At 36.0% G+C, this 25,724-nt stretch overlaps 2 protein-coding genes across 2 annotated transcripts; one reads left to right on the forward strand and one right to left on the reverse strand.

The window, feature by feature from the left end:
• Positions 1–1,108: 1,108 nt before the first annotated feature.
• On the forward strand, positions 1,109–13,517 carry LOC114668305 (SWI/SNF-related matrix-associated actin-dependent regulator of chromatin subfamily B member 1). Its single transcript, XM_028823969.2, has 9 exons — positions 1,109–1,275; positions 3,503–3,614; positions 5,917–6,046; positions 6,205–6,342; positions 7,488–7,615; positions 7,884–8,050; positions 8,306–8,496; positions 12,632–12,763; positions 13,148–13,517. Exons 1-9 carry the CDS (start codon positions 1,192–1,194, stop codon positions 13,185–13,187), a joined length of 1,122 nt encoding a protein of 373 aa, XP_028679802.1. The 5' UTR covers positions 1,109–1,191; the 3' UTR covers positions 13,188–13,517.
• Positions 13,518–15,111: 1,594 nt separating this feature from the next.
• On the reverse strand, positions 15,112–24,379 carry LOC114668306 (derlin-2). Its single transcript, XM_028823970.2, is given in 8 exon segments — positions 15,112–15,756; positions 17,062–17,152; positions 18,684–18,780; positions 18,782–18,880; positions 19,408–19,501; positions 20,512–20,585; positions 21,763–21,828; positions 24,094–24,379. Coding segments are annotated over 8 exon segments (858 nt in total). The 5' UTR covers positions 24,265–24,379; the 3' UTR covers positions 15,112–15,590.
• Between the last annotated feature and the right edge of the window lie 1,345 nt (positions 24,380–25,724).

Raw genomic sequence — 25,724 nt, forward strand, 5'->3', positions numbered from 1 at the left:
ATAATTCAACGCTTCCTCTCAAAGTCTCAAACTAAATGCTTCGACTCTTCAAGTTCATTTTGCTATTTCTGCACAATATACCTTTAGGTATCAAGCTGTTGATTGCATTATTTATCCTGTGAGTCTGTATACTTTTTTGATGATTCTGCAGCTGCATGCATCTAAATTCCCCTGTGGGATTAATAAAGTCTATGTAATCAAATCACAGTCACTGGATCTGAAGCCAATAAACCACCTTTGGAATGTAGTAGAACCAGAGATTCACATCATCACTATTCAGCAGACAAATCTGCAAAAACTGCCTACTATAATTGTGTCGATCTGAGACAGAATCTCAACAAAATGTTTTCAACATCTTGTGGAATCGATACCTGGAAGATTCGATTCAGGCTGTTTTGAAGGTCCTACCTAGTATGAGTATAGTGGTCCTAAGCATTTGCTCATTGCCTGTTACGTTTGTATGCGCAGATTACTTTCAACTCCTATAAAGGGCTGGCATTCCATCCAAGGCTGGTTTCTGCTTTAGCCCAACCACACCAGGGCAGGCTCCACTCATTGAAGAATTAGAATTAAATTAGTTAAAAATACGTCCTTTCATATATTCGATATTGTTGCTCCGTATATTTTTACTAGGGAGCATGAATAACTGAGTTACTAAGTTTGTCTAAAAAATAAAAAAAATACAAATTAAATTAAAAATTTAAAAAAGCGTTAATTGACTTTTTGCTAATAATGTTTCCATTTCCATTTAAAAATAAGAAAGTGAAAACATTATCTTTTAAAAATTTGTTTTGGATAGTTAGTACGGTGAAAGCCCCTTATATATTTTTCTTTAACGTGAGAACGACTTATGTGGTCTACGTTGCTTACTTTTCTACCTGGTTCTGTTCCAAAAACAACTTAAGCACAAATACACAGGGGTATCCTTACGCATGATATATACCTTTCATTCTGCTTATTCTGCATACTATTAATACTTTGATAAATAGCATGCTTTCCATGACGCACAAATAGACACAACCCCAACAAACTACGACTGCGAACTACAAATCCAGCAGCGTGCGTGAGACGAGGTCCGGCCGAAGCGTGACGCGCTCCGGAAGTGGCAGGTTATTTCCGGGTTAGGGGCGTGTCGAATAGCAAGGCACAACAATTTGCGCATGCCTGCTTGGGTGCTTTGTTACAGCCAAGATGGCGTTAAGTAAAACATTTGGCCAGAAACCGGTCAAATTTCAGTTAGAAGAAGATGGAGAATTTTTCATGATTGGTTCTGAGGTGAGTGTCATAAAGTAAAGAATCTTTTTATTAATCCGTACACGTTTCTGGCTGCTACTGGGTATCCATTATGAGTAAGCTAGCGGCTGAACAAGCAGGACAGTCCTTCATTGTTGTGTGAACTGAATGAATTATCACCAGACTTAATTCTGCAGTTACTCGTGGTTTGTTTTCTTAGAACTGAAAGATAACATTGTGGTTGCTATTCGCCTCATGAGTCCAATAAAGGGAACGTTTATTATGAAAACTGCTTTTGAACAAATTGATTGGCTTGGTTGAGAATTGATGACAGCTCTTGACGCTGGAGGAATATTTGATTACACCGTACATAGACTGGGATACTCGTACACTAAACTGCTTGTACGGCACATGTTAAGGTATTCGGAATAGTGTTTACAACCTTTGTGTTAAACTTGTCTGACCTTATCTTACCTGCTGGGTTTATGTCATGTCTTAAGTGCTGTGCTCTCACAAACCAGTCTTGTTGCACGAGTGTTGTTTGTGTTGTGAAGGACTGAGTCCTTTGGGCATCTACGGGTGCAAGATTGGAAAAATCATTGAAAGAAGCACCAGCCCGTTGTACATCGGACTTTATTAGACAGATTATCGTTCACAGCCTGGATTCTGACGGCTTTTAGCTGAACTTATAGTTGTTAAATATAACCGCGCTCATCCGTAATATTTTGTTTAAAACGATGTGTTAGACAGCGTAAAGATTTGGGAATTTTTCAATCAAGAGCAGTTTTACGTTATTCTCTGTGTGATCAGGCGGATCAGCACCATGGTGATTTACTTAAATTATTAGTCGTCCAGTTATGTAATACAGGATGGACCTGAGAAATAAAGTTCTAATCAAATGTGAACCTATAAGGCTGCTTTTAATTAATTCATCCTTTTGTGAGCAGGGTCGCGGGCAGGCTGGAGACAATCCCAACAGCTATAAGGCTCAAAGCAGGAACATTCCTTGGACATAGTCCCTAGTGTGTGATAAACTGGCACCATTTAGCTTCGCCAATCGATTTGGTTTTATTTAAGTGTAATTCCAAGAACAGTATTGTATTAATCCTGCCAGTCAGTTGTTAGTATAATTCATTTAGAAGATAGATAGATAGATACTTTATTAATCCCAAGGGGGAAATTCACATACTCTAGCAGCAGCATACTGATAAAGAACAATATTAAATTAAAGAGTGATAACAATGCAGGTATACAGACAGACAATAACTTTGTATAATTTAAATAAAGATGCCTTTATCCAAGGAAACGTACAAAGCAAGTTATAATACATACAAAAATGATGGTGCAAGATAAAAAAAGTGAACCTAAGGGAGTTGAACTTAAAACATAATAATTGCAGCAACTTGACTAAGACGAATATCAGTATCCTTAACTCTTTATCAGTACAACAGTAACTGTCATGTTAGAAGAGAAGCTAAGCCGATCCAAAGTCTTAAATGAAAAAAGTGAAATTTGAAGAGACAAAGGGAAATCTTTCCTCAGTTTTGGAACAAGAGCGAAGAAACCTTGTCCAGGCTTGACATGTCTAGCAAGAGGAGGGACGTTCTGTAATGGCGTCTTTGAGTTTCATTGGCACAGCTCCCATCCTCATGTTGAACAATGACGACTACAGACTACAGAGGTAGTCTGTCGGCAGAAGCAAGCCAAGGTATGCCTCATGGCTGCACTCATGAAGCAATGAAACACACTTGAGTAATTATCCCTAACAATATGGTGCCCTGATTGGGGGGGTATGTAGAAATAGTATTGCAATTTCTGCATGCTGTGACTGAAATGTATGCAAATGTGCACTTAAATCCCATGTTAATTGTTTGATTTGTAATTTTAAACTGTGGAGCACAAGGGGAAATCAATGAAAAATGTGTCTTTTTTTCCCAAAGAGCTAAAATGGCTGGACTGAAAAATAGTAAACTCAAAACTTAAGGCTGTTATGAGATGATGATGTGCTGAGTAGTTTTTCAGCCAAACCATACATGATAAAGAGGCACTCTAGAGAAACCCCTTAATTCTACAATTAATTTTGAATTCTTCTTGTCAATTGCTATCATAATGACCTATTTTATGATCAGAAAGATCAGCATCAGAGCGGTAAATAATGACTGAAATGTTACAGAATTATTTGGGTAACTTGGTTCCTAGGGCGCAAAGCCTACTGAAGCTCACGTCTGAATTTTTTACATTATAGTTACATTTTGTGCTTGTTTTACAGGTAGGCAACTACTTGCGTATGTTTAGAGGCTCCTTGTACAAAAGGTACCCATCTTTGTGGAGGAGATTGGCATCAGTTGAAGAAAGAAAGAAAATTGTTGCTTCTTCACATGGTAGGTTTCACTGCTCTGAGTAGGAAGTATCTTTGCTTTTGAGTCGCACATGCCGGTTCATTCTTTGCACCCAATGCCGCCTGAACAGGCCCGGTCCCTCGAAACCCTGAATTGGATTAAGTATATTTCAGGATTTTATGTAAAAGGAAACAATTCTTTTTACTAAGCAGCCATAGTACTTTAGACAATAGTAGATGCTACTTTTTTCCTGTATTTGTCCAAAGGTAATCATTAGGGATTTCTTTTTTACCTCTCTTACAATCAGTGAGAAGGCCAAATTAAACTGAGTCCTCTTCCAGGCAAGTTGGTCACAATTCTAGTTGATTTGAACTTTTTAATTTCTGTAGATATGGGCCTTTTCAGGCGAGTACCATTATTTATTTATAGCCATTCCCTGACTTAAGAAGATCAACACACTTTTCTCTCATTTAAATTGTGTGTTCTCTTATCTTTCCTGAACAAGGGAATTTGGCCTCTTTGACACCTCATATTTATACCCCATGGACAGAGAAAGTCATGGATTACTGCTGGAAAGTTTCAAGTTCTAGTTTGTTGCTAGAAAGAAACAAGACTTCATTTACACTGTGTTCAAAAGAGTTTCTTGGGATGACAATAATTGTGACACAAGGTTTTGTTTCTCTGAATACATTTATTTCAATTAAAGGTTAGATTTCTGCAGTGTTTTTCAAGGTTAGATTAAGGTAATTCACGAAAAGGTGATTTTTTTTTTTTTTTTTTTTTTTTAAACACAATCCTTTTTACCTTTCTTTACCAGGGGTGTCGTTACTTGTGGAGGGGAGTAATTTTCCTAGTTATAACAGAAACCATTAATTGTAAAGAGGTATATTGACATACAATGGTTCCGTGAAATGCAGGAAGTACATGGAAGAGGGCTCTGACCTGTGACAGCTACCCATGTACTTCTGCTAATTTCATTGCCCTTTTTAATTTGTTGATGTGGTGTTTGAGGTCTTAATTTATTTCACCTTTCCAATTAAATATTTAAAAGAAATCTGTGAAAAATAAAAACATTTTCTGCAACTCCATTTGTGTTTTTACTTGAAAACACAGCATAACTCAAATTTGTCCATGAATGTTCTTGGGTAGGGCGGCACGGTGGCGCAGTGGGTAGCACTTCTGCCTCGCAGTTGGGAGACCTGGAGACCTGGGTTCGCTTCCCAGGTCCTCCCTGCGTGGAGTTTGCATGTTCTCCCTGTGTCCGCGTGGGTTTCCTCCGGGCGCTCCGGTTTCCTCCCACAGTCCAAAGACATGCAGGTTAGGTGGATTGGCGATTCTAAATTGGCCCTAGTGTGTGCTTGGTGTGTTTGTATGTGTCCTGCGGTGGGTTGGCACCCTGCCCGGGATTGGTTCCTGCCTTGTGCCCTGTGTTGGCTGGGATTGGCTCCAGCAGACCCCCGTGACCCTGTGTTCGGATTCAGCGGGTTGGAAAATGGATGGATGTTCTTGGTTATAGCAAAGACAACAGAATTTAAAGAGAATTTTATGTTTTTTTTATTTTTATATTAGAATTGTTCTATTAGTAGACTGGTAAATAAGTAAGCATACGTGTGCTTTTTACACAAATCATGTGAGGTGTTTTAACATCCCATTTAGGTCCTTCAGTTGTAAGCAATTATTTTTAACTACTTACAGTAAGCAGATTACACTGGTGGTGCACAGTCCATACCTACCAGTTCTGTATATTGTGTATTAACTTCTGTTGATGGTAAGGAAACGTTAGAAAAGACAATTAAAATATTACTTTGTAACTGTAAGTAGCACTCCACTTAAAAGGGTATCGCCACGACTTGGAACTTGATAAGTGGGATGGAAGAATGTTTCAGATGGTTGTACTCAATGTGATTAACATTTTTACACACACACACACACACACACACACACACACACACATCTATATATACATAAACACTTTGTGAAAAAAATAATTACAAATGAATGGAATTGTTTTAAAGAAAATAGCAGCTGTGTGGTTACACAACCTTCCTTGGTCAACAAAACAGGAACAACCTGTTGTGTTCACAACATCTGACCAGTGGATGAGTTCCCAGATGATTTGTATTTGAGAATATTAGATCATTTGATCTTGAATACATACAATTTTGCTATAGCTAGTCATCCATGTCTATCAAGTTACTGTGTACACTTTATAGGTTGTTTGACATCACAAGTACAAACTTAAAATAATGGTAATGATGATTCAGAAAAGGTCAGCAGTTCAGCATAATACAGACAAAACAGCTAAAGTGGTTTCTGATGTCAATGACCTGTTTTCTTTCAACAGATCACGGTTATACAACTTTGGCAACTAGTGTTACTCTTCTGAAAGCTGCAGAAGTTGAAGAGATTTTAGAAGGAAATGATGAAAAGTACAAAGCTGTTTCTATAAGTACTGAGCCACCAGCCTACCTCAGGTACAGGCTTATTCTTACTTACTGTGTTACTTCAAGGGCATAGGGTGGTAATTCAGTGAAAAATTGTGGACATCACAATTTTATTCTTTATATGAACAGAAAATGTCTAATATTAAGGATTTTCTCATCAGATTTAATTGCCTTTTAAACTTTAATAGGGAACAGAAGGCAAAGCGAAATAGCCAATGGGTTCCCACTCTACCAAACAGCTCCCATCACCTGGATGCTGTACCGTGCTCAACCACGATAAATCGCAACCGTATGGGTCGTGATAAGAAAAGGACATTTCCACTCTGGTAAGTTACTACTACTATTTAAGTTCTTTTACATTTATTTAGCATTATAGACTAAAGGTGTACAAAACCGAACTGTTAATGATTTTTTTTTCTTTACTTAAATTTAGACACTTTAAGAACCAAGTAGTGCATAAAATAGAAATATTATTTATATACAGAAAAATATAATATAGACACATCTACAAATGTGATGGGCAGTTTATTAGGTACATCCATCATCCAACCTGCTATATCCTAACTACAGGGTCACGGGGGTCTGCTGGAGCCAATCCTAGCCAACACAGGGCGCAAGACAGGAAACAAATCCCGGGCGGGGTCACACGCACACACACACACACACACACACACACACACACGGGACAATTTAGGATCGCCAATGCACCTAACCTGCATGTCTTTGGACTGTGGGAGGAAACCCACGCAGATAAAGGGAGAACATGCAGACTCCACACACTACTTTTAATCACATCACTGAAAGTTAATAAAAAAATTCAATTGTCATTTGATTAAACATTAAAATGGCCATGACACATGACCTATGGAACCTCACCTATCATATGATTGTTTGTGGCAGTTGTTGTGTTTCCAACATTACCGAAATCATTGCCGTAAAAAAGCTGAAATAAACAAAAAACTTCCAGTGAGTGACAGTTCTGCAAGCAAAAACACCTTGTTAATGACAGAGGTCAGTGGAGAATGGTCAAACTCATTCAAGCATACTAAAGAGTCACCAATATTCAAGTAAAAGCTCTTCTGCACATCATTGCAAATGGCATCTTTGAATGTCTTCCAAGTGTGCAGACTACAATAGAAGAACAACACACTAGGTTCTTCCTCTATGGTCAGCAAGAAAGGGCTTCAGTGGCAATGTATCCACCAATTTATCAAATTAATGTGGCAGTTAAGAACAATTTAATAAACAGTCCAGAATTAAAGTTGAGTTCTTGTCCTGTACTTGCAAGGTCAACACAAAATGCAGCAGGGAATTCTTCTCTTAATTTCACTGGGCAGGATGTGTTCAGTTAACTTTGTTTATAATCTACATGTTAAATGAATTTATACCACAGTTTTAGTTTTATGGCAATTTTTTAAAGACTTTAAAGGAGGGGACATTTTTTGGAACTCATGAAATATTCATTTCTTAGTTTTGATGATCATGACCCTGCAGTGATACACGAGAATGCCTCCCAAACTGAAATACTGGTCCCTATCAGATTGGATATGGAGATTGATGGACAGAAACTCAGGGATGCTTTCACATGGAACATGAATGGTAACTGCTGCTAAATCATGTTTTAATTCTGAGGAATGTTTTCCCATATAATTGTAGCAGAAAATATTTGATAAATACTTGTTTTGCTTTTTAATAACTTAGGGGAATTACCTGTACAAAGGGAATGTATATACAGTGTAATCATGTATAAATATCTAGGGTGTTTTCATTTGAGGTTACTTGCATAGTGTTTTTAAAAGGGTATCTGTGAAAAGTGAAATTTCTTTCCTTAATTTTGACGTTTAATGAATGCTTTTCCATTTCACAGAAAAACTAATGACACCAGAAATGTTTGCTGAAATTTTATGTGATGACCTCGATTTGAATCCTTTGGCATTTGTCCCTGCCATTGCTTCTGCAATTAGGCAACAAATTGAATCCTACCCCACAGACAGTATCCTGGATGAGCAGACGGATCAGAGGGTCATTATCAAGGTATAGTTAGACAATGCCTCAATGTTCTGTTGAGAAAAAGCGTATGAATCATAGTTTTTCACATAAGACAGTTAAATGTGAGTAGCACCGTATTTGGTTTCACGCTGTCATTTAGACGTCTACCATTTTAGTAATAAATTAGCCAAATGTGTACTACATAAGTATGTGTTTTTAATTAATACACAATTCTCAGTTATTTAGTACATGTGTTTTAAAAGGTTAACAGATTTTTGTTATCTCCTTTTTCATCTGCAGTTAAATATCCACGTTGGAAACATATCTTTGGTGGACCAGTTTGAGTGGGACATGTCTGAAAAGGAGAATTCACCAGAGAAATTTGCCCTAAAGCTATGCTCAGAACTAGGTTTAGGAGGGGAATTTGTCACCACCATTGCCTATAGCATCCGCGGACAACTTAGTTGGCATCAAAGAACCTACGCTTTTAGGTATGCTTTAGATTTGTGCTTCTGCTTTCCTGTGAAGGTAGTATTGTTGATATATTTTAATTCCCTATTAGACAAAAATAAAAAATTGCTCACACTGAACCACAGCCACTAGATGGCGCATGCACGCACTTTTACATTTTTTCAGCGCTTGCATACACATCACTTCTCACTACGAAAGACCTCTTGTGCAGCAAATGCTGCCACGCAACAACGATGTTGTGCTAATGACATAGTTGAAGAGACACCATGTCGAAATGAATCAAATGCCGTGACTCAACAACGTGCATGTGAAACACCTCAGCAACAGAGGGCAAGGTTTGAAGTTTTCGCTAAAAACATTGTCTATCTGGAGGTACAGTATTTTCTGAAGACAAAAATTAATAGGACTCATATGCCAGTGATAAGGCTAAGATATGGTATTGCCAAGCCAGCGTGGCAGCAAGCACAGGTTGGTCCATGTCCGCTGCACTGGTAATTCTTAAAAGTTGGATGATGCCTTTACAATTTCATGAATGTAGTAAAACTGCTAGGGAGTCTTTGGGTTGTTTTTTTGTCCCAAAGACCACATGCAGCTAGTATAAATATAACACATTTTCCAAGAGATTTTCTAAATCATATATGTACAGAAATCCAGTTATATCACCTTATTAATAACCTGTTATGTTACATTTGTAAGATAGAGTAAGAACAATAAAAAAAAAGAAATGGTACCTGCTTTGATGGATTTTACAGAAAACCATTCAAATAGCTTGTGTTTGTTCATTACAAATTGTGCATAATCCAGTTATGCGATGGTCTCTCTCAATTTATGGACAGAAAGCCTTATTTAACAGCTTGCTGTTATGCCCAAGGATTGATACAGGGTACATAGCTTTACGAAGTGTTGGAGAAGTCTTTTGTATCTTGAAGCTATGTTTTTTTTCCTGCTTCAAAATTCAGACTGGAAAATATAAATTTATTTTTTTTTAATTTTTAAATTACTTTTAAAATACAAATTTAAATTTTAAATTATTTTTTGCTTCTAGTCAACAATTATCTTATTATCACAAAGGGGTACTTGATAGCAGTCAGAAGCAAGATGATCACTGACACTGTTCACATAATACTTGTCTTTGTATAAATTAGTTAAATGTCATTATAGTGAGTAGTAAATTACTCGTAGAAGCCTAACCTTTTGAGTTAATATTCCAAACAGGTCAGATTCCATTTACCCATCCATATTCCATCTATTAATGTACTGAATCCATTTAATCAATCCATAGTCACAAGAACTAGAGCCTGTCCCAGCAGGAGTTAACTAATGATGGGACATCAGCTCATCACAAGGCACACTGACTCCTATGGAGCCAACTTAGTGTTGCTAGTTAACTTTAAACGCATCTTATAAAAGCCCTTGTATCAAAATCATGAACATAATGTACATAAAATTAGGAAAATAATTTTCTCTGTTTAAGCTGGGTTAAATTCCACTTTTCTCTCTATTAAAGTTTTCCGTCGTGTCCATGTTATTCAGCCTTGACCACTCCCTTCCACACCGCTTGCCGTAATCATTACTCCTGCTGCGCACATCCTCTCTCCATTCCACCCTTCGACACTCTCTGTGCTGCAAACTCACCCTTCAACACAGTTGGTTATAATAGCATGGCAGAAAAACAAATGATCTGTTTAAGCATGTCGAATTTTTGATCGGGATAGACAGTGACAAGAGTTGATAATGAACATGGAGAAAAAAATGAACAAAAAAGAGCTGCATATAATAAAACTCGAGAGAGAAAAGTGTCCAATAAATGAGAAAAAATATCCCGAACAGAAATGCAAAAAAGCAACGTTTATAGAATGTAAGTTAGACGATCAAGTAATTCATAATAATATTTTTGACAATGCGTTAATGTAATGTAATTTTTTTATTTACTTTTTTACTTCTTTAAACTACGTTTTATTATTCATTGGTATTTAAAATAGACCGTTGTAGTAACATACTCAAGTAACTGACTTTCTATCTATAATAACTAAGAACCAAACTCTCTTCCTCACGCACCCCGCATACTCTTCCATATACCAAGTCTTTAAATATAATCGCTTTCTCTAACAGAGGGGCACCCTGAAGCCCTTCACGCGGCTCAGCCGCAACATAGTGAAGCCCCCTAATATTTATAAAACAAATAAATAGACTAAGCAAAACCAAATATAAAAACAACAGTAACACTTTTGTAAATAACTGTATTTTTTGGCTTACCCAACACACCAGCATTAACCTGCCAAGCTAAATAGACATTTTTTACAGTGGTGTCTTTGGTGCTGCAAATTATTCCTTCACAAGGTAATGGTTTGCTAAATATATATGAAGCATTGTAAATGTTTTAAAGATACAAGACACAATTAATGAAATGCTTTGATGTTTATCATCAGTGAGTTATATGTAACGACTGTAATTAGGCTGGTTTCATCATTTGCACTTCCATGTTAACACGACACGAGTTGAAAGAAAACTTGTAAGAATTGTATTTGAGCTGAACAAGTATGTTTGCTTGCTTTCCCATACAGAATATAAACAGCTTAGCTTTTGCCGAGGAGCAAAATAATTTACATGACACGCAAGAAACCTTAGTGGGGAGGGGGGTGGGTGTTTGCAGCTTAGACAAAACAACTCTGAAGTCCTCTGACTCATATAGAGGGTCTCTTGAACAAAGATAAAGATTTACTTAAACCACACACATAATTACTCTGTATCCTGTTTATACCACCAATTGTCAGATTTTTTTTTTCTTCATATTATTTTGTTAAGTATTTTGACCAGCTGCTTTTCACTTAAATGAATTCCATCAACCCACTAAGTTACTGGAAATGAGAGAACAAAAACATCTGAAAGAATGCATGGAAAGGCAAAACTTTGTGATATAGTTCAATAGGCTTCTTTTTTTTAACCTTGTTTGAAATTAATCCCTTCTTTTGCTAACAATCCATCTTAAAACCTGCAGGAATTAAAAGCATGTTTGACCATGCTTTTTTGTTTAGTTTACCAGGTCATCATGATTGGCTTGAATAGTACAACAGTTTACAGTGTGCATGCAGGTTTACATTCAGCTTACCTAGGCACTACTCAAATGAAGCTGCAGCAACTAATGTTAACATTTTGTCTCGTTTGTGTAACACTAAATTTGTTACTGTAACCCAAGAAATTAAATGCAGCCATTCATTGTAGGGAGATACTGTGTTTTCCTTTAAGGGAGGTTCTCTTAGGATGGCATAAGAGCCATTGTCTGTCAGTTGAAGTTTTTAAAAATTATTTTGTCAGCTATGTTCACTTGCTGTTTCTGGTGCAGTCCTTTGATTACATCCTGTTACACATACTGAACTTTTGTATGTGCTGTTATTGATCCCTGATACTTTGTATGGTTGCTGGGACATTAAGCTTTTGTAATCTTTCAAATATATAAAATAATACAATATATCAGGCTCAAGAAGTGTGGTGGTGCTGGGTGCTGCTAGTCATTACAATAGAGCAAGCCTTATGGGCCAGTTTACCCTTTTTTTTTGTTAAGATATATAAATGATGGTAATATGAATATGGGCCTATTTTTAAATTTACTTTTATCGAGCTTTATTCTTCACATTTTAGAGCTGAATTTGCCATTAGACCAAAAAAAAAAAAAAGTTTGTAACTAAAGCCCACCAAACCCCCCACTTTTGTTTCCTTTGGCGCCAGTAGAGTCTCCTTGTTTGTGAACGTCATTTACATTGCTCTTCATGCAGCAAGAATGCACGGTGCCAGAAAGTCTAATACTTTAACCTGGGAGACAGACGTCAAGTCCACTAAAATGTAGATGGCTTTACTAAAGTAGTTTTTTCTTTCTCCCTTCAAATTCCATATCCAGCAATATACTCTAGTAGATTTTGTAACAGAATCATGTTTACATTTTTTGTCTGCGTTATATCTGCCTCAATAGTGAAATATTTATTCTACAGTAACAAAGAAGCATGCAGAGCTTTCTTACTTGTAGACCATGGTGCAGCTATCAAAGCACATAGTGGGTATCCATTTTTATGTACTGTACTATTTACAATTTTTACTCTTGAATTTGTCTGTAAAACAATTTTGGCTTGTAATTACCATATTTTCTTTTCACGTGTACAGTGAAAATCCACTTCCAACTGTAGAGATTGCTATTCGAAATACGGGAGATGCTGACCAGTGGTGTCCACTTCTTGAGACGTTGACAGATGCTGAGATGGAGAAAAAGATCAGAGACCAAGACAGAAACACAAGGTACAAGGGCAGCTGGACAGACAAAATTAATCTTCTGTTATTTACTAGCTTACTTGATAGTATTTGTGTAATAAGGATTTCATCATTCAGCATGTTGTTTTTGTTTTCCTATGTCTAGTAGCTTGATCTTTGCTTTAAGTATTAAAATTCTTTGCTGTAAAAACAGGTCTTTTTCATACTACTAAAAGGAATTAGACTGGAGTTATTGTGAGGGTATGAATAGAAACAATTTGTCCTTTCTCTTTACAGCATTCTTTTATCTGCTTTGGAAGAATCCATACTTTTATGTTGCCTCAGAATTGTCAGTCTGATTGTTGACTACACACACATTTTTTCCCTCTTTTAAAAAAACATTCTCTAACACTTGGCTCTTGTTAATTTTAGGCGGATGCGAAGACTTGCCAACACTGCTCCAGCTTGGTGAAATACTTTATCAGGGAAATTGTTGGAATCATATTTACAGGCAATTGTACGGAGAGTAGTATTAAGAGCCGACTGGTCTAAAATACGGAGACATTCCAGTTCTGAACCAGTTATGACTTGTTCCAGCCTTTTCCCCCATAGTGCTGTAAGTGTAAAGACTGATACTCTTGTTCAGTGTCTTCAATGGACCGGACCAGTTGGTACAACGACACTTGCCAATGTGGAGACGTGTTTCAGTAATGTGATGTTGAAATGGTTTTGTAAAGTTGCTTGGCCCTTTTAGTAAACTTTTTTTTTTTTTTTTTTTAATAAAAAGGAATGCTCACTAAGACATCATGTCTTTTCTTTTTCTGAACTTAGTTAAAAGTCTTGGCTATTGCAGAAAAATATACTGTACAGCAGATCTTAAAGATAGAATAAGTGGAACATTCAGGAAAAGATTTCATAATCTGCCTTTGCCATTTCTCATTTATTTAAATTTTGTTTTTTATCTGCAACTACTGTGCATATGTTTATGTTTTGCAAAAAGAGACTAGTGGTTGTTACTAGTTACTGGAGTATGAATCACTTCATTACTAGTCCCCACCACTAAGTAACTGTGTGACAAGAAGCAAGTCCCTGCATCTCTCCACAATCTATTTGGATCATTTTCTTTTGAAAATCCTTTTGGATAGAACCAGCAGAAAAAAATGTAATTGACCTTAACCTATCAAAATATACAAATGGATATAAAATAAATGTAGTGTGCAGGTAATTGACTATGGTAAGGTGTTTTTTCTAATCCCCTACAGTGTTAAACTGTAACATGAGGCTGTAGTTGATAATCACTAAATAGATTTATCAAGTAGAAATTGCAGTGCTTCCTCATATGCTGCTGTCTTCACCCAGGTACCAAACGTGTGGATTTTAATGTTTCCCAGCGACCATATTGGCTTTCTCGGTGTAATCCAAAATGTATGCATTATACTGAATAATGCAACATCACTCTCAAGCCCACATCAATGCTGGCCTCTTGCCACTCAGATTAAGCATAAGGAAATAACAAACAATATCTGCTTCAGGCACTGTTCAGAGCCAGAAAAAATTTGCATCCTCCACACAGACCATACTTCTGTTGTCCAGTTATACTGATTGGGGTGACTTAGGCCAGCATGAGTAGGTGTTTGTGCCCTGCAGTGGACTGGTGCTTTGCTTCCTTCGTTTTCTCAACAGGCCGATTTCAGTAAAGTGTGGCTGAATAGCAGAAACAAGCTGTGAGCAGTCTTCTCTGAAACAATTCCACAGTTGATGATTTAAGTGTAATGTTTCCCATTAAAATACAGAGGCCGTGAGTAATGAACACAGCTGCACTCAAAATAAAATCGTGCCTGCATTGGCAAGGGTTTTCTGCCAACAGAGAAACTTGTAGTTCAAGTCTTCAACCATAGTTAAAGTTGTTTCAAATGCAATTACTTTATTTTCAGATATGCAGTATCTGACCTTTGAGTGAACTTGTTGATTGAGATAAATGTAGTTAAATTATATTATCCTGCAAACATTTCATGTTGTAAAGCATGTTTACTGCCTTTAATAACAGGTTTCTAGCAAAAGAAAACCTTGATATAACTTCAAACTGACCACTAAGTAAAACAATGAGAATAACGTTTAGTTATTTGATTGTGCTTGGATTGCAGCAAATATTAAAATATTTAACCTAAATTGAGGGGAAAAAAAATCGTACAAAAACAGAACCTTTTCTATTCACTGTCATATTTTCTCCTTTCTGGTGAGAATTTGAAATTGATAGCTACTCTCAAAGCAGAGGTATTTAAAAAAAAAAATTACATGTGTCAATGTGCAAGCAATGATAAAGTTTTTGAAAAATGGATTTCCTCAATTATAAAAAAAAATGCAAAAAAAAAAAAGAATCATTTTGGTCGTAATACTGCATGTCCATAAATAGCAATTTTAATAGCATTGATTTGGTTTTGTTTTATAAATTATTTAAAAAAAAAAAAGCCTGCAGATTCTCAAGTGTATTTAAAAAAATGAATGCTCAATGTTGAGCGCGTGAAAGAGTTCTGTCCTTGATGCATTTTACTATAGTTTTTTTTTTTTTTTTTCTTCTTTCTTCAGTCATGTCCTTGGTGAATGTCACCACAGTACTTTAAACTGGCCTCCTACTACAAATGCAATCCACTTCAAGCATAGCACATCCGTCATACAGCAGTTTTTTTTTTTTTGTTTTTTTTTTGTTTTTTGCCTGGTTGCTTTTCACTCCGTTACCTCAAAGACAGCGTGATGACTTACTTCAGCAAAACATCTGCAGCTTTCACTGCTTTTAACAGTGCAGTGACAACCCAACTTATCTACAGACACCTGCTGCATCTTGTTCTGGCACAAATAAGTTAGACAGTTGTTCCTATTATCGTTCTTGGGCATCATGATCTTGTGCATCTTCAGGTTGTTCTTCTGTCCCAGCATTGCCTGGCCTTTGCATTTCTTCTGTTCTCCATGAGACATCACCTGGCTGGTCCTCAGCTAATGGGTTATAATTGGGGTCCTCTTCAGGGACATCAAATATAAATTTCCTTAAAAATAAATACAATAAATAAAATCAATCCCAATTTTGGATACTCAGGAGAAAGTAAACTTCAACTTTGAAAGACATTTGCCAACACCGGTTAGCAATAAAATTAGAAACCTAGATTAGTCACTGTGTACAGTATACATCTCCTCACCAGAGACCACAGGGCTCCTCTAAATTTGTTTCCTGGTACTCTAGTTTTCTTCCTATGCCCTAACCGCACACAACTATCTATCTGAACTCTACAGTTTTTGTCACAATGCTTTTTATTAGTAATCGGAGATGAGAAGCCGGGCAGATTAGACAAAATGTCAGAACAGCTCCAAACGAGGTTAGCAAAGATCTTAAATGCTGCAACAGTACTGCCCTTCGTAGGGCAAGGATGGGAAGATGGCTAGTCATTGCCCTCCATCCTACTAAGCTGACAGCATTTAGTGGCATCTGTTGTGCACCTATAAGAAGACCGGCAATAGGATGAGGTTATGTAAATATAAATATCTTTTAGAGTTACAGAAGGCTTGATGGAGTGTCCTTTAAAAATGTGTAAATGTAGTATACTACACTATGACTTGTTTGAAACTTTTTTTAATAGTTTTTTCTATGGAAATTTAAAATGGAACTCTCAGACGATTGCAACGTGGCAGCCCTCCAGGTCCATAAGCATGGCATTTATATCCCAGTGTCGGTCGTGCCATCTACGTACTCTGGTTTTACATCCCAAAGATATGCATCTTGGGTTAGGTTCCTGCCTACCACCAAATGCTACTATTATATTATATTATTATTATTATTTATATATATATATATTATATATATATATATATATATATATATATATCTTTTGTCCCCCACCACTAGAAACTGAATGAAGTGGGTTGGGTAATGGCTAGATGGACCTGCTTATGGTTATAAATGACATTAAACAGACCTATTTAAATATATTAAGTGAGTATTTAGTCTCCTTTTTCTGAATTTTCATGAAAGTGGTTCACTATTTAACTGAAAGAATTCTCTACAACCCTGTTTATTATTAAGTCACCATGTAACCCTTTCTTTTCTGGACAAAAATGATTTAATCTTTATCCACCTTGATACAGGAGAAAGTAGGGTGAAATGGCACCTTTTATGGGCTAATTAAACAGATTACAAATGCAAGCTTTCGAGGCAGCTAAGGCCCCTTCGGTAAAACACTCTACTGCTATGGATTATCCACCTTGGAAATAACAGAACTGAAATGTGAGCAAAAGACAAAAGTTAGCCTTAAGCCTAACAACACTGTGGGCAAAATTAAATTTAAAAGCATCCTTACAGAAGGCTAGGTGTCACCAATAACTTCCTCCCTCCAGGCTGGTTGGGAAATACATCTTCCAAAAAGTAGTAAACGTGGCCAACTCCAATTCCTTAGTAAGATATATAGATATATAAATAAATAAACAGAACAAATTACAGAAATCCATGCCTGATATGAAAAGCACATAAACTGTAGTACATCACAATTTGTACAACTCCAAAACTAGAAACATTCTAAGAATACTTCCCATTACAATAACATTAATTAATACTGAGGGAATTTGCACATTGTGGAAAACATGGCAATGCCAGATTAAAAAATGAGAGTGAAATAAAGAATATAAAATTGCAACATGAATTAAATTGGTTTGTTATAATAATGCAAATCACTAAATAGTCACACCAGAAATAAAAAAATTCTTTCTTAAACTTTTTTTTTGATCTTACAGCTTTATCTTTGCAGTATTAAACACATTTTAGCTTTCCTTTCAAAATTTCTATCAGTCCCCAGTCTTGCCGTCTTTTAAAGCAAAATGCCAGGTGGTACAGAACAAAGCACTACATGAAAAACATGAAGCCCAGAGGCAAAGGAAATGATCGTAAGTGGGACAATTGAATAGGGGTTGAGTCATGAGACTCTGGTGACCAACAAAGTGAGCAATCGGATGACCCAGCTGCAGTAAACCATTAACAGTGAACCTGAAACATTGCTGCTATCAACTGAGGCACTGTGCTCCAGGTCATTTATATATTAACACAGGATGCTGCCAAAATATTTTCTAAGGAGAAAAACATTGTTTCTGCTTTGAACAGACACTTTTTTTCTCCTTTGCCAAGGCAAAATTCTTCTATGACTATTTTATTTTATCCATCCATTACTAAATCTACAAAATTACGGTCAGTAAACAAGTGATGGGGATATTGCCCCATAAAAATTTGGGGGGTGATTTTATAGGCTTTTGGGGATTTTAGCATAAAACTGATGATTATTATGGACTACCTTGCTTCTTTTACCTTTTGCATATACTAAATGTATCTGCTAACATTTTTGTTCACAAACTGAAAAATGAATAGGCCAAATCAAAGCTAAAAAATAAAAATGCAAACATTATATCGGTGCCACATGAATAAGTCAATTTGAAGATTATTCTGGACAAATTAATTTACACTTTAAAACTGCATTTGTAAAGATCCATCTTTCAAATCAGCTTAGCTGGTTAATAACACTTCCTGACGAGTAATATTTGGACAAGTTCAATGTCTTTAAATTTCATGTCACAACCACCCTCCCCATCTTTTTATTTTTTTTACATTTGTCCCAAAATTAAGGCTGGTTCTGTGAAAATTAATTGAATATTTCAGTATTCTTCTGAAACTGCCTTTGATCTGTTTTCAACATCCAGAATTAGCCATTTAACTATACAGACTGTACCTGCAAACATTATTCTACATTGGATAAATCAGCCGATTTGCTTCCAAACCATTCAAATACATGTCATGTAAGTTTTCACCGCATTCCTCTCACTTCAGTTGCTATATTACAGCTGTTAAATAAAAATATAACGTCCTATATATATAGACTTAGTATTGAATTTTCAAAATTACTCCTGTCAAAGTAGCAAGAATATTTAGAGGCTATACCAAGGAGATCAATGACAATGGAGTTGCCCAGCAACAAGGAAAATCCCATTAGAACCCAAGGTAGAAAGGGTGCCTGGAAGTTAAGCAGCCCAAAAAAAATTCATGCGAACATAAGGGTTCCTACGACTCCAAATGTATACCAGCATTATAGTGAAGGCCTGACCCAGGAAAAACAGACTGGCAAAGAGGCCAAAAAGCTGAAAATTAAATTAGTCAAGGTCAAACATTTATGCAGAAAAAAAAAAAAAGTTCATGAGTTAAAAATAAATAAATAAATAAAAACAAAATGCACTAAGCCATTAGTTAATGCCAACTTATATTGCACTTATAGAGTATCAGACTGCAGACTTCTGTTTTAAGATGACATAAATTATCATGTCTCATAAAGTTTCACTGTAAATACTACACTGTTTAAAGTAATACTTTTGTAAGATACTCCTATAAAAAGGACAAGAAAGAAAAAAACTTGATCATTCACTAGATTCTCTGCATGCTGTTAAAGCATTCAAAGGAAAAATAAAGTGGGTTTTTAATTTGCACCAGCTAACCAAAATTCTTATATATTTTTTACCCTCTAACAGAAATCATACAGGTTTTACTTTCATTCATTTATAGTATGTAAGAAGATTTGTTAGCAGAACCACAGAAAAGCAATTTCAGGTTAAACAGGAAAACATTATCTAATTTCTTTTCTCCCTAAAGCAAAGGACACAGAAAAGGATACTGTCATAAGGATTCCCCCAAAGAGGAACATGAACACAAAGTCAGCAGTCCTGCCCCTGAAGGAGCCTTCTTCAAGCATGCGGCAATAACGATATCTAGACAAGGCCAGATAAAGGAAAAAAACAAACAGAATCCAGATACTTAAACATCTTGACAAAAAAGGTCAAAATATACAAATCAAATTGATCCTTTTGCTAAACAGAAATCTAAAAATAAGCCATGATACTGCCTTTAAGTACGCATTTTACATATGCAGCTGGAAATAAAGAAGTGAAACAGAAACTGCCACCTTGCAACTGTTATCTATTCCAGATGAATACATTTTAAAAAGACAAAGAATAGATTTCAAACATTAGTTGCAAAATACAACTTTACATCATAATATGTTAAAACAATACTAAAACACACACACACTACAACCTTCACATTAAACTCCTTCAGTTTACACCTTTAGTTTAAGACACCTTCTTTGGATCCAAACCTGCAAACATTTATTAATGCTTTCGTTTTTTTGAAACCAAATAAAATATGAAGAGACAGTATAATGAATATTTATCAAGGGGACAATGGCATTATTCTTTACATTACTTGTCAAATGCCCTCTCTATTGTCAAATATAACATTCTCTCAGTATCCTTAATGCTCCACTTAATCTTAATTCTCTATTATATAGCACAGCACAGTATGCAACAAAAAAATAAGTATGTCACATGAAAAGCTTTGTCCCTGCAACAACTACCGCTTTTGTTTCATACTATGGCTCTAATCTGTGACTGACAGAAGCCACTATACTGTAAACTGATAATACAGAAAGTATATTTTTCAAGCAAGGACTTGGTCTCTCCTACAATTATTTTCAATTTATTTATTGCTCCCACTGCACTAACTAAAAATGGAAAGAGTAAGACTGAAAAATAAGTAGAAAATAACCTAAGCTATCTTAAAAAAAATAAAAATAGTACTCTCTTTTCATTTCTAGCTAGTAAAGTGAACTGACAAGAAAACACACACACACACAAATTCTCTAGCTTTACTGTTACTGTTCTCCTGATAAGTACATGATATTATATAAGCCTAATCAAGGAACTGATAAAACAAAGGATACAGAAAAATCATGTTGAAGAGGAAGCTGAACCCAAGAGGACCAAAAAAGAGAAAATTCGTAATCAGCCGCCATAACTGTTAAAAGAAGGAAGGAAAATATTAATAATACTGTGAATAGCAGGGGTTTGGTCCATATGCTGTAATGAAATGAGCTTTATATTTTGAAGGTTTTATAGATCCCTCAAAATAAAACAGCACACTTGCACTGACACCAGCGTAAACCACAATTTATCATTCAGCTGAATCCATAAAAACCATGCCATTCTTATTAATGAAAAATGGTTTACACATACCCCATTTTTGAACTAGTGTCACTTCTAAGTGTGTAGTAACAAAAATTAGTCTTGATGTTTTTGAAATTTGAGTGACTTCACAAAACATTTAACACATAATTTGAGATGCTTTTGCAAGATAACCAACCTTGCCCCAAACCACCTCAACATAGATCAGTTAATAATAATTCTTTAATAATAATTCTTTACACTTTTAAATCGCGTTTCTCTCTACTGAAAGTGCTCTCCACACAGGGAGGACCTGGGAAGCGAACCCACAATCTCATTACTGCAAAGCAGCAGCACTACCAGTACGCCACCTATGAGTTGAGACCTATAATCTTATTAATGGCTTTTTAAAACTTTACATTAATCAACAACCTTCTCCAAATATTCCTAGGATTTTATTTGACATCTTCTCTGTTAATTATAAAAAAAATTATGTTGTAGAGGACTGGCCTAAATCAGGTCTAAAATGAAGTATTAGCTGAAAAATATTTAAAAACTTCAGTTAGGTTTAGTTTTTGGAGAAATAAACTTTTCAACACCTAAAAAACATGTTTGTCCTCCTTGCACACCAAATATTTATTAAGGACTGTCAAATGTTACCTTTTATACTCGGGCTAATAATAAAAAAAAAAAAAAAACACAACAGACCAGGATTTATCTTTGCAAAACTTTCAAAAACATGAACCGATCTCCATATTTTAAAACATGTAACTCTTGTTATACAATTACTAATTCTTTTCTGTTACATTATTCCCAGATAACAGTGGCCTTGGTGAGATGAACAATACCCCAAATAGATATATCAGCTTATTAAATAATTAGCTACATTTGGTTAAAAATAAAAAATAAAAATTTGCCAATAAAAAAAACAAACAAACAAAAAAAACATTCTATACACATTCACAGCAATGAACATTTTAAATTGAATACAATTCTAAAAATGGTGCCTTAATTTCCCACTACCACCATACCTGGTATCGCTTTACAATGAGGTCAGGGTTGAAGTACAGCTGAAATGGAGTGATGAATTCCAACTGCTGAAATATTGAAAAATAAACATAAAAACAGTGAGACACTTATGTAATTACAGTTAATCATTTTAAACATTTGACTAAGACAACAGTATGGCATTTTTGGAAAGCAGATGAAATGCTAATTAAACAGCAAAAATATTCATATATGTAAGAAAACAGAAGTTATAAATAATGTTGTGTTAATTTACATTCTTGAATCACTGAATAAGTTCTGTTTATCACCGAGATGGGATTAGGGGACAGTTTTAAGATTCTCAATCAAATATCACTGAAGGCCAGGTGATTTACAAAATATGCATATTTGTTTTTTTAAATCTAAAAAACAAAATACCCATTGAAAGTATTTTAAATACATTTGAAAATGTTTAATAAAAAATTCAGTGTAATAGGATTATTAATGTTTAATGAAGACACTGTACTTCTCAGATGCTCATATGCTCAATGCCCAGGGTTCATATCCCTACCCATGACCAGCACGTGTTACACATTTTCTGTGTCTGTGTGCGCACGTGTGTGTGTGTGTGTGTAGATTTTCTTCAAACACTTCCATTTTCAGTTTTCTTCCCCATCCCAAAAAAATGCTATTTAGCTGATATTTAACAGATTATCAATTCTGGAATTAAGTGTGATGGTTTCTTGGCCCATATGCAGCTTAAATATGCTCATGTTCTGTCACAACTGTAAAGTGGAATAAGAAAATTTGTACAAATGTATGATTTATTAATATTTCTGTACAGAAACAAACAAGAAGGCATGACAATATTTATATTACTTTTCATTTTGACAGCTCAATTAATGACTGTCTCACTGAACTGCCGTCACAGTAAATGTACCTTCTGTTAAAGTGGTTCTGTTCAAACCATTATTATGACAGCAATTACTGCCGTTAATTTCAATGTATCATACCAAAAGAGCTCTAAATATTAATAATCAAAATTATGGAAAGTGGGAGAAATACGCAAGGTAGGAACCAGTTCTGATACTTACTGGATAAGTCCAGCCATAGCCCCACTATGAACCGTACTAAGGAGATTCAAAAGCATATTGTATTTTTATTTATGTGCTCAAAGACAAATATACAGCTTCAATGAAAAAACTAAATTTTAGCCAGTAACCAGAAAGAAAGTATAGCTGCTTTTCAAACAGCTACATAGCTTCTTTATGCTCAGATGTGCAGAATGATTAGAAGGTTGATTAGTTATAGGCAACAACTATAAACTTTTTTGTTTTGAAATATCTATGGCTCTTTAAACATTTAAACAAATCACTATTAAGACAGAATATGCCAGAAATTAAAGGTGGTAAAGCAACTTGTGTAATCATCTGTCAGAATCACAAATCATCACCAGACTGGTCTTTTAATCCCCAGTAGTTCTTTACTTTGTGGATCCAAGAAGATACACTTATCCTGCAGAGCTCATTATAACAGACAATTGGTTCAGTTGATTTAGTTTAACTTCCCATAAACATTTGGTTTAACCCCAGAACCTCCCACCAACTAGGAGGCCACACTGCCTATGGGATCAGACCAAACTGTTAAATTTCTGTGTAATTCTGGGAATAAAAAAATATCACAGCACCATCTGTGGGGATTTTTTCACCTGGTACTGTAAAACAGATTGGCAATCAATTTAAAGTTTAGGGGGTTGGACGTGTAGCTGTATTGCCAAAATACTACATCTTAGGGCTGTGGGGTCTGGAGTTTAAATGGGTCTGACATTGTATAAATGGAGAGGACACACCACAATTAAAAGAACTCCTGATATTGACTCATGATCAATTTTCATGAATTGCCTGTAAAACGGCAAAAGACTAAAATGATAGAATATTCTGGAACATATTTAAAAATGTTCTAAGAACATCATGCAGGTCATTTTCAATGAAAAGATTTGAACATCGTATATAAAAATTGCAGCATTTACAGAAACCGGAACTAGCATTGACAGCTAGGTGCCCAAAGCAGCACGTTGCTGAATGACATTTCGCCATTAGTGCTAGCCTTCAGAAATCAAAACCCAAGGATGCCTTTCCTATAGATGCTACGCTATAATGCATTTTTCCCGATCCCCTAAAGGAACACATCTGGGCCATTTTTAGTTTACAGGAGACGACAATATAGACTTCAGTTATTCCACAGAGCAGGGGAGCAGCTTTACGTCTGCAGTTATAAACCCAACGTTTCCTACCGATACATTTAACAACTAACACGAAACGTACAAGCTTATACTTCAGAATCAGTTCATAAAGCCATGCAGTACTCGTACTTACCACGGCTGCAGTGGTCAGCACGCAGGCCGTTGTGTAAGCCCTAGTGACCGGGGGAATCTGCAGATATTCCTGAGTGAAGCTGTGTGCCATATCAAATGTTAATTCTCGACAACTGAACTGATTTTTTTTTTTCTCTCTTGTTGTTCGGTTTCTTCTCTTTTTTCCATCCATCTACTCCGTGCAATGTCGCGTCGCCTTTAAAGAAATGCAGACGCACAACAATGACAGTATATCTAGAGCGACAAACCCCCAAAAAATAATAACAATCAGCACATAGAAGCCACGTCGAAATTCAACGAGGAGGTGTGACCCAGCAATAGATTAACCAATTAGAAACGCCACAGTCCTAATAATAACCAATCACATTTATCCACAAATGTAAAAGAAAAGGGCGGCAACGGTGGAGTTCTAGCGATAGCCAATCACGTTAACCGACAAAAGCCAACGCCAAAAGGGCGGCTAAATGAAATAAGGCGCCTGGCCGCATATACAGTTGTGGCCAATCATAGATAGAAAATAATGATGAATCGCTGAAAGAACAAATCAACAGGCACTTAAGGGGGCGGACTGAAATGTTCGGCCTCCACGTGGATTTGAGAGCAAGCCGGCAACCAAATAGGTGACCGAAGACTGTGTCTGCCAGTTAGCTGGATCTGTCGTGAGTGAGAAGCTGACTATGTTCAAATCATTAGCTGTTAGGACCATTCTTTAAACAAACATCAAAATGTTACTTTGCGTTCTGTTTAAGCGACAGTAAAAATGCAGATTAAGTGTATAACTTTAATTATGTGTAAAGTTATAGTAATGTTTTTGTATATACGCGTTGTAATAAGTTGGGGTTCTTTTAAAATGCATGGATGTAAACAAAGAAAGGGCTGAGAATCACATTCGAGGTTTAGGTCGTTCATTTCTTAAAATATTAAATTTACTTTTGGTACATTTTTAAACACCACTTGTGCATGTGCAATTCTAAAAACGTTACCTTTAATAAATACAGTGCAATACTTATACTGTATTAGAATTCTTGTCATATACAGTGTGGCTCTTATTTATGTATATGATTGAAAATGTATTATTGTCAGGAAACTACCTATGTTATTATCAAGTAACATAACGGAACATGAACATTATGAACCTTAAATGTTTTTTCATCCCGTTGTCCATGGCGTGGTCTGCCAATGCGCCATCCAGATCGATACACGCCTAAAGACGAAGAGCAACGTTGTCACAGGCGGCTTGGCACAGCTGTAGTGGTATCCTCTGAAATTCTCATGGGATAGTTGCACGTAGCTCAGCAACATTGTGGATGCGATGTTGATACACCTTATCTTTTAACCTCCACAGGGCTACAGGGAGACCGAGCCGGGCATTCATTGGCCGATCCAGCGTTGCGGGAATTTTTCGTTAAACCACTTCCGCACTGGTACGGCATAGTGTGGCGGTGCCCCATCTTGCTGCCACCACAGATCATCAATGTCCGGTCATCGTTACTCCCATTCTCAGGCTACATAGTGATGCCATTTACGATACTTTTCGCGCAGTTGTTTAAATACTACAGCCTGTGAAACGTCATATACATAAATATGGGCCACCCTGTATATGTTTGTGCATTCTTTTGTCTGTTGCTGTAA

Source organism: Erpetoichthys calabaricus, chromosome 18 (genome assembly GCF_900747795.2).
Source record: "Erpetoichthys calabaricus chromosome 18, fErpCal1.3, whole genome shotgun sequence".
NCBI lineage: Eukaryota > Metazoa > Chordata > Cladistia > Polypteriformes > Polypteridae > Erpetoichthys > Erpetoichthys calabaricus.

What these genes read in the sequence shown, in the direction of transcription:
- LOC114668305 (XM_028823969.2), top strand. Translation starts at nt 1,192, where the DNA reads ATGGCGTTAAGTAAAACATTTGGCCAGAAACCGGTCAAATTTCAGTTA. An exon ending in AATTGTTGCTTCTTCACATG is followed by an intron (nt 3,615 to 5,916) that starts GTAGGTTTCACT and finishes TTCTTTCAACAG; the next exon opens with ATCACGGTTATACAACTTTG. An exon ending in ATCAGAGGGTCATTATCAAG is followed by an intron (nt 8,051 to 8,305) that starts GTATAGTTAGAC and finishes TTTCATCTGCAG; the next exon opens with TTAAATATCCACGTTGGAAA.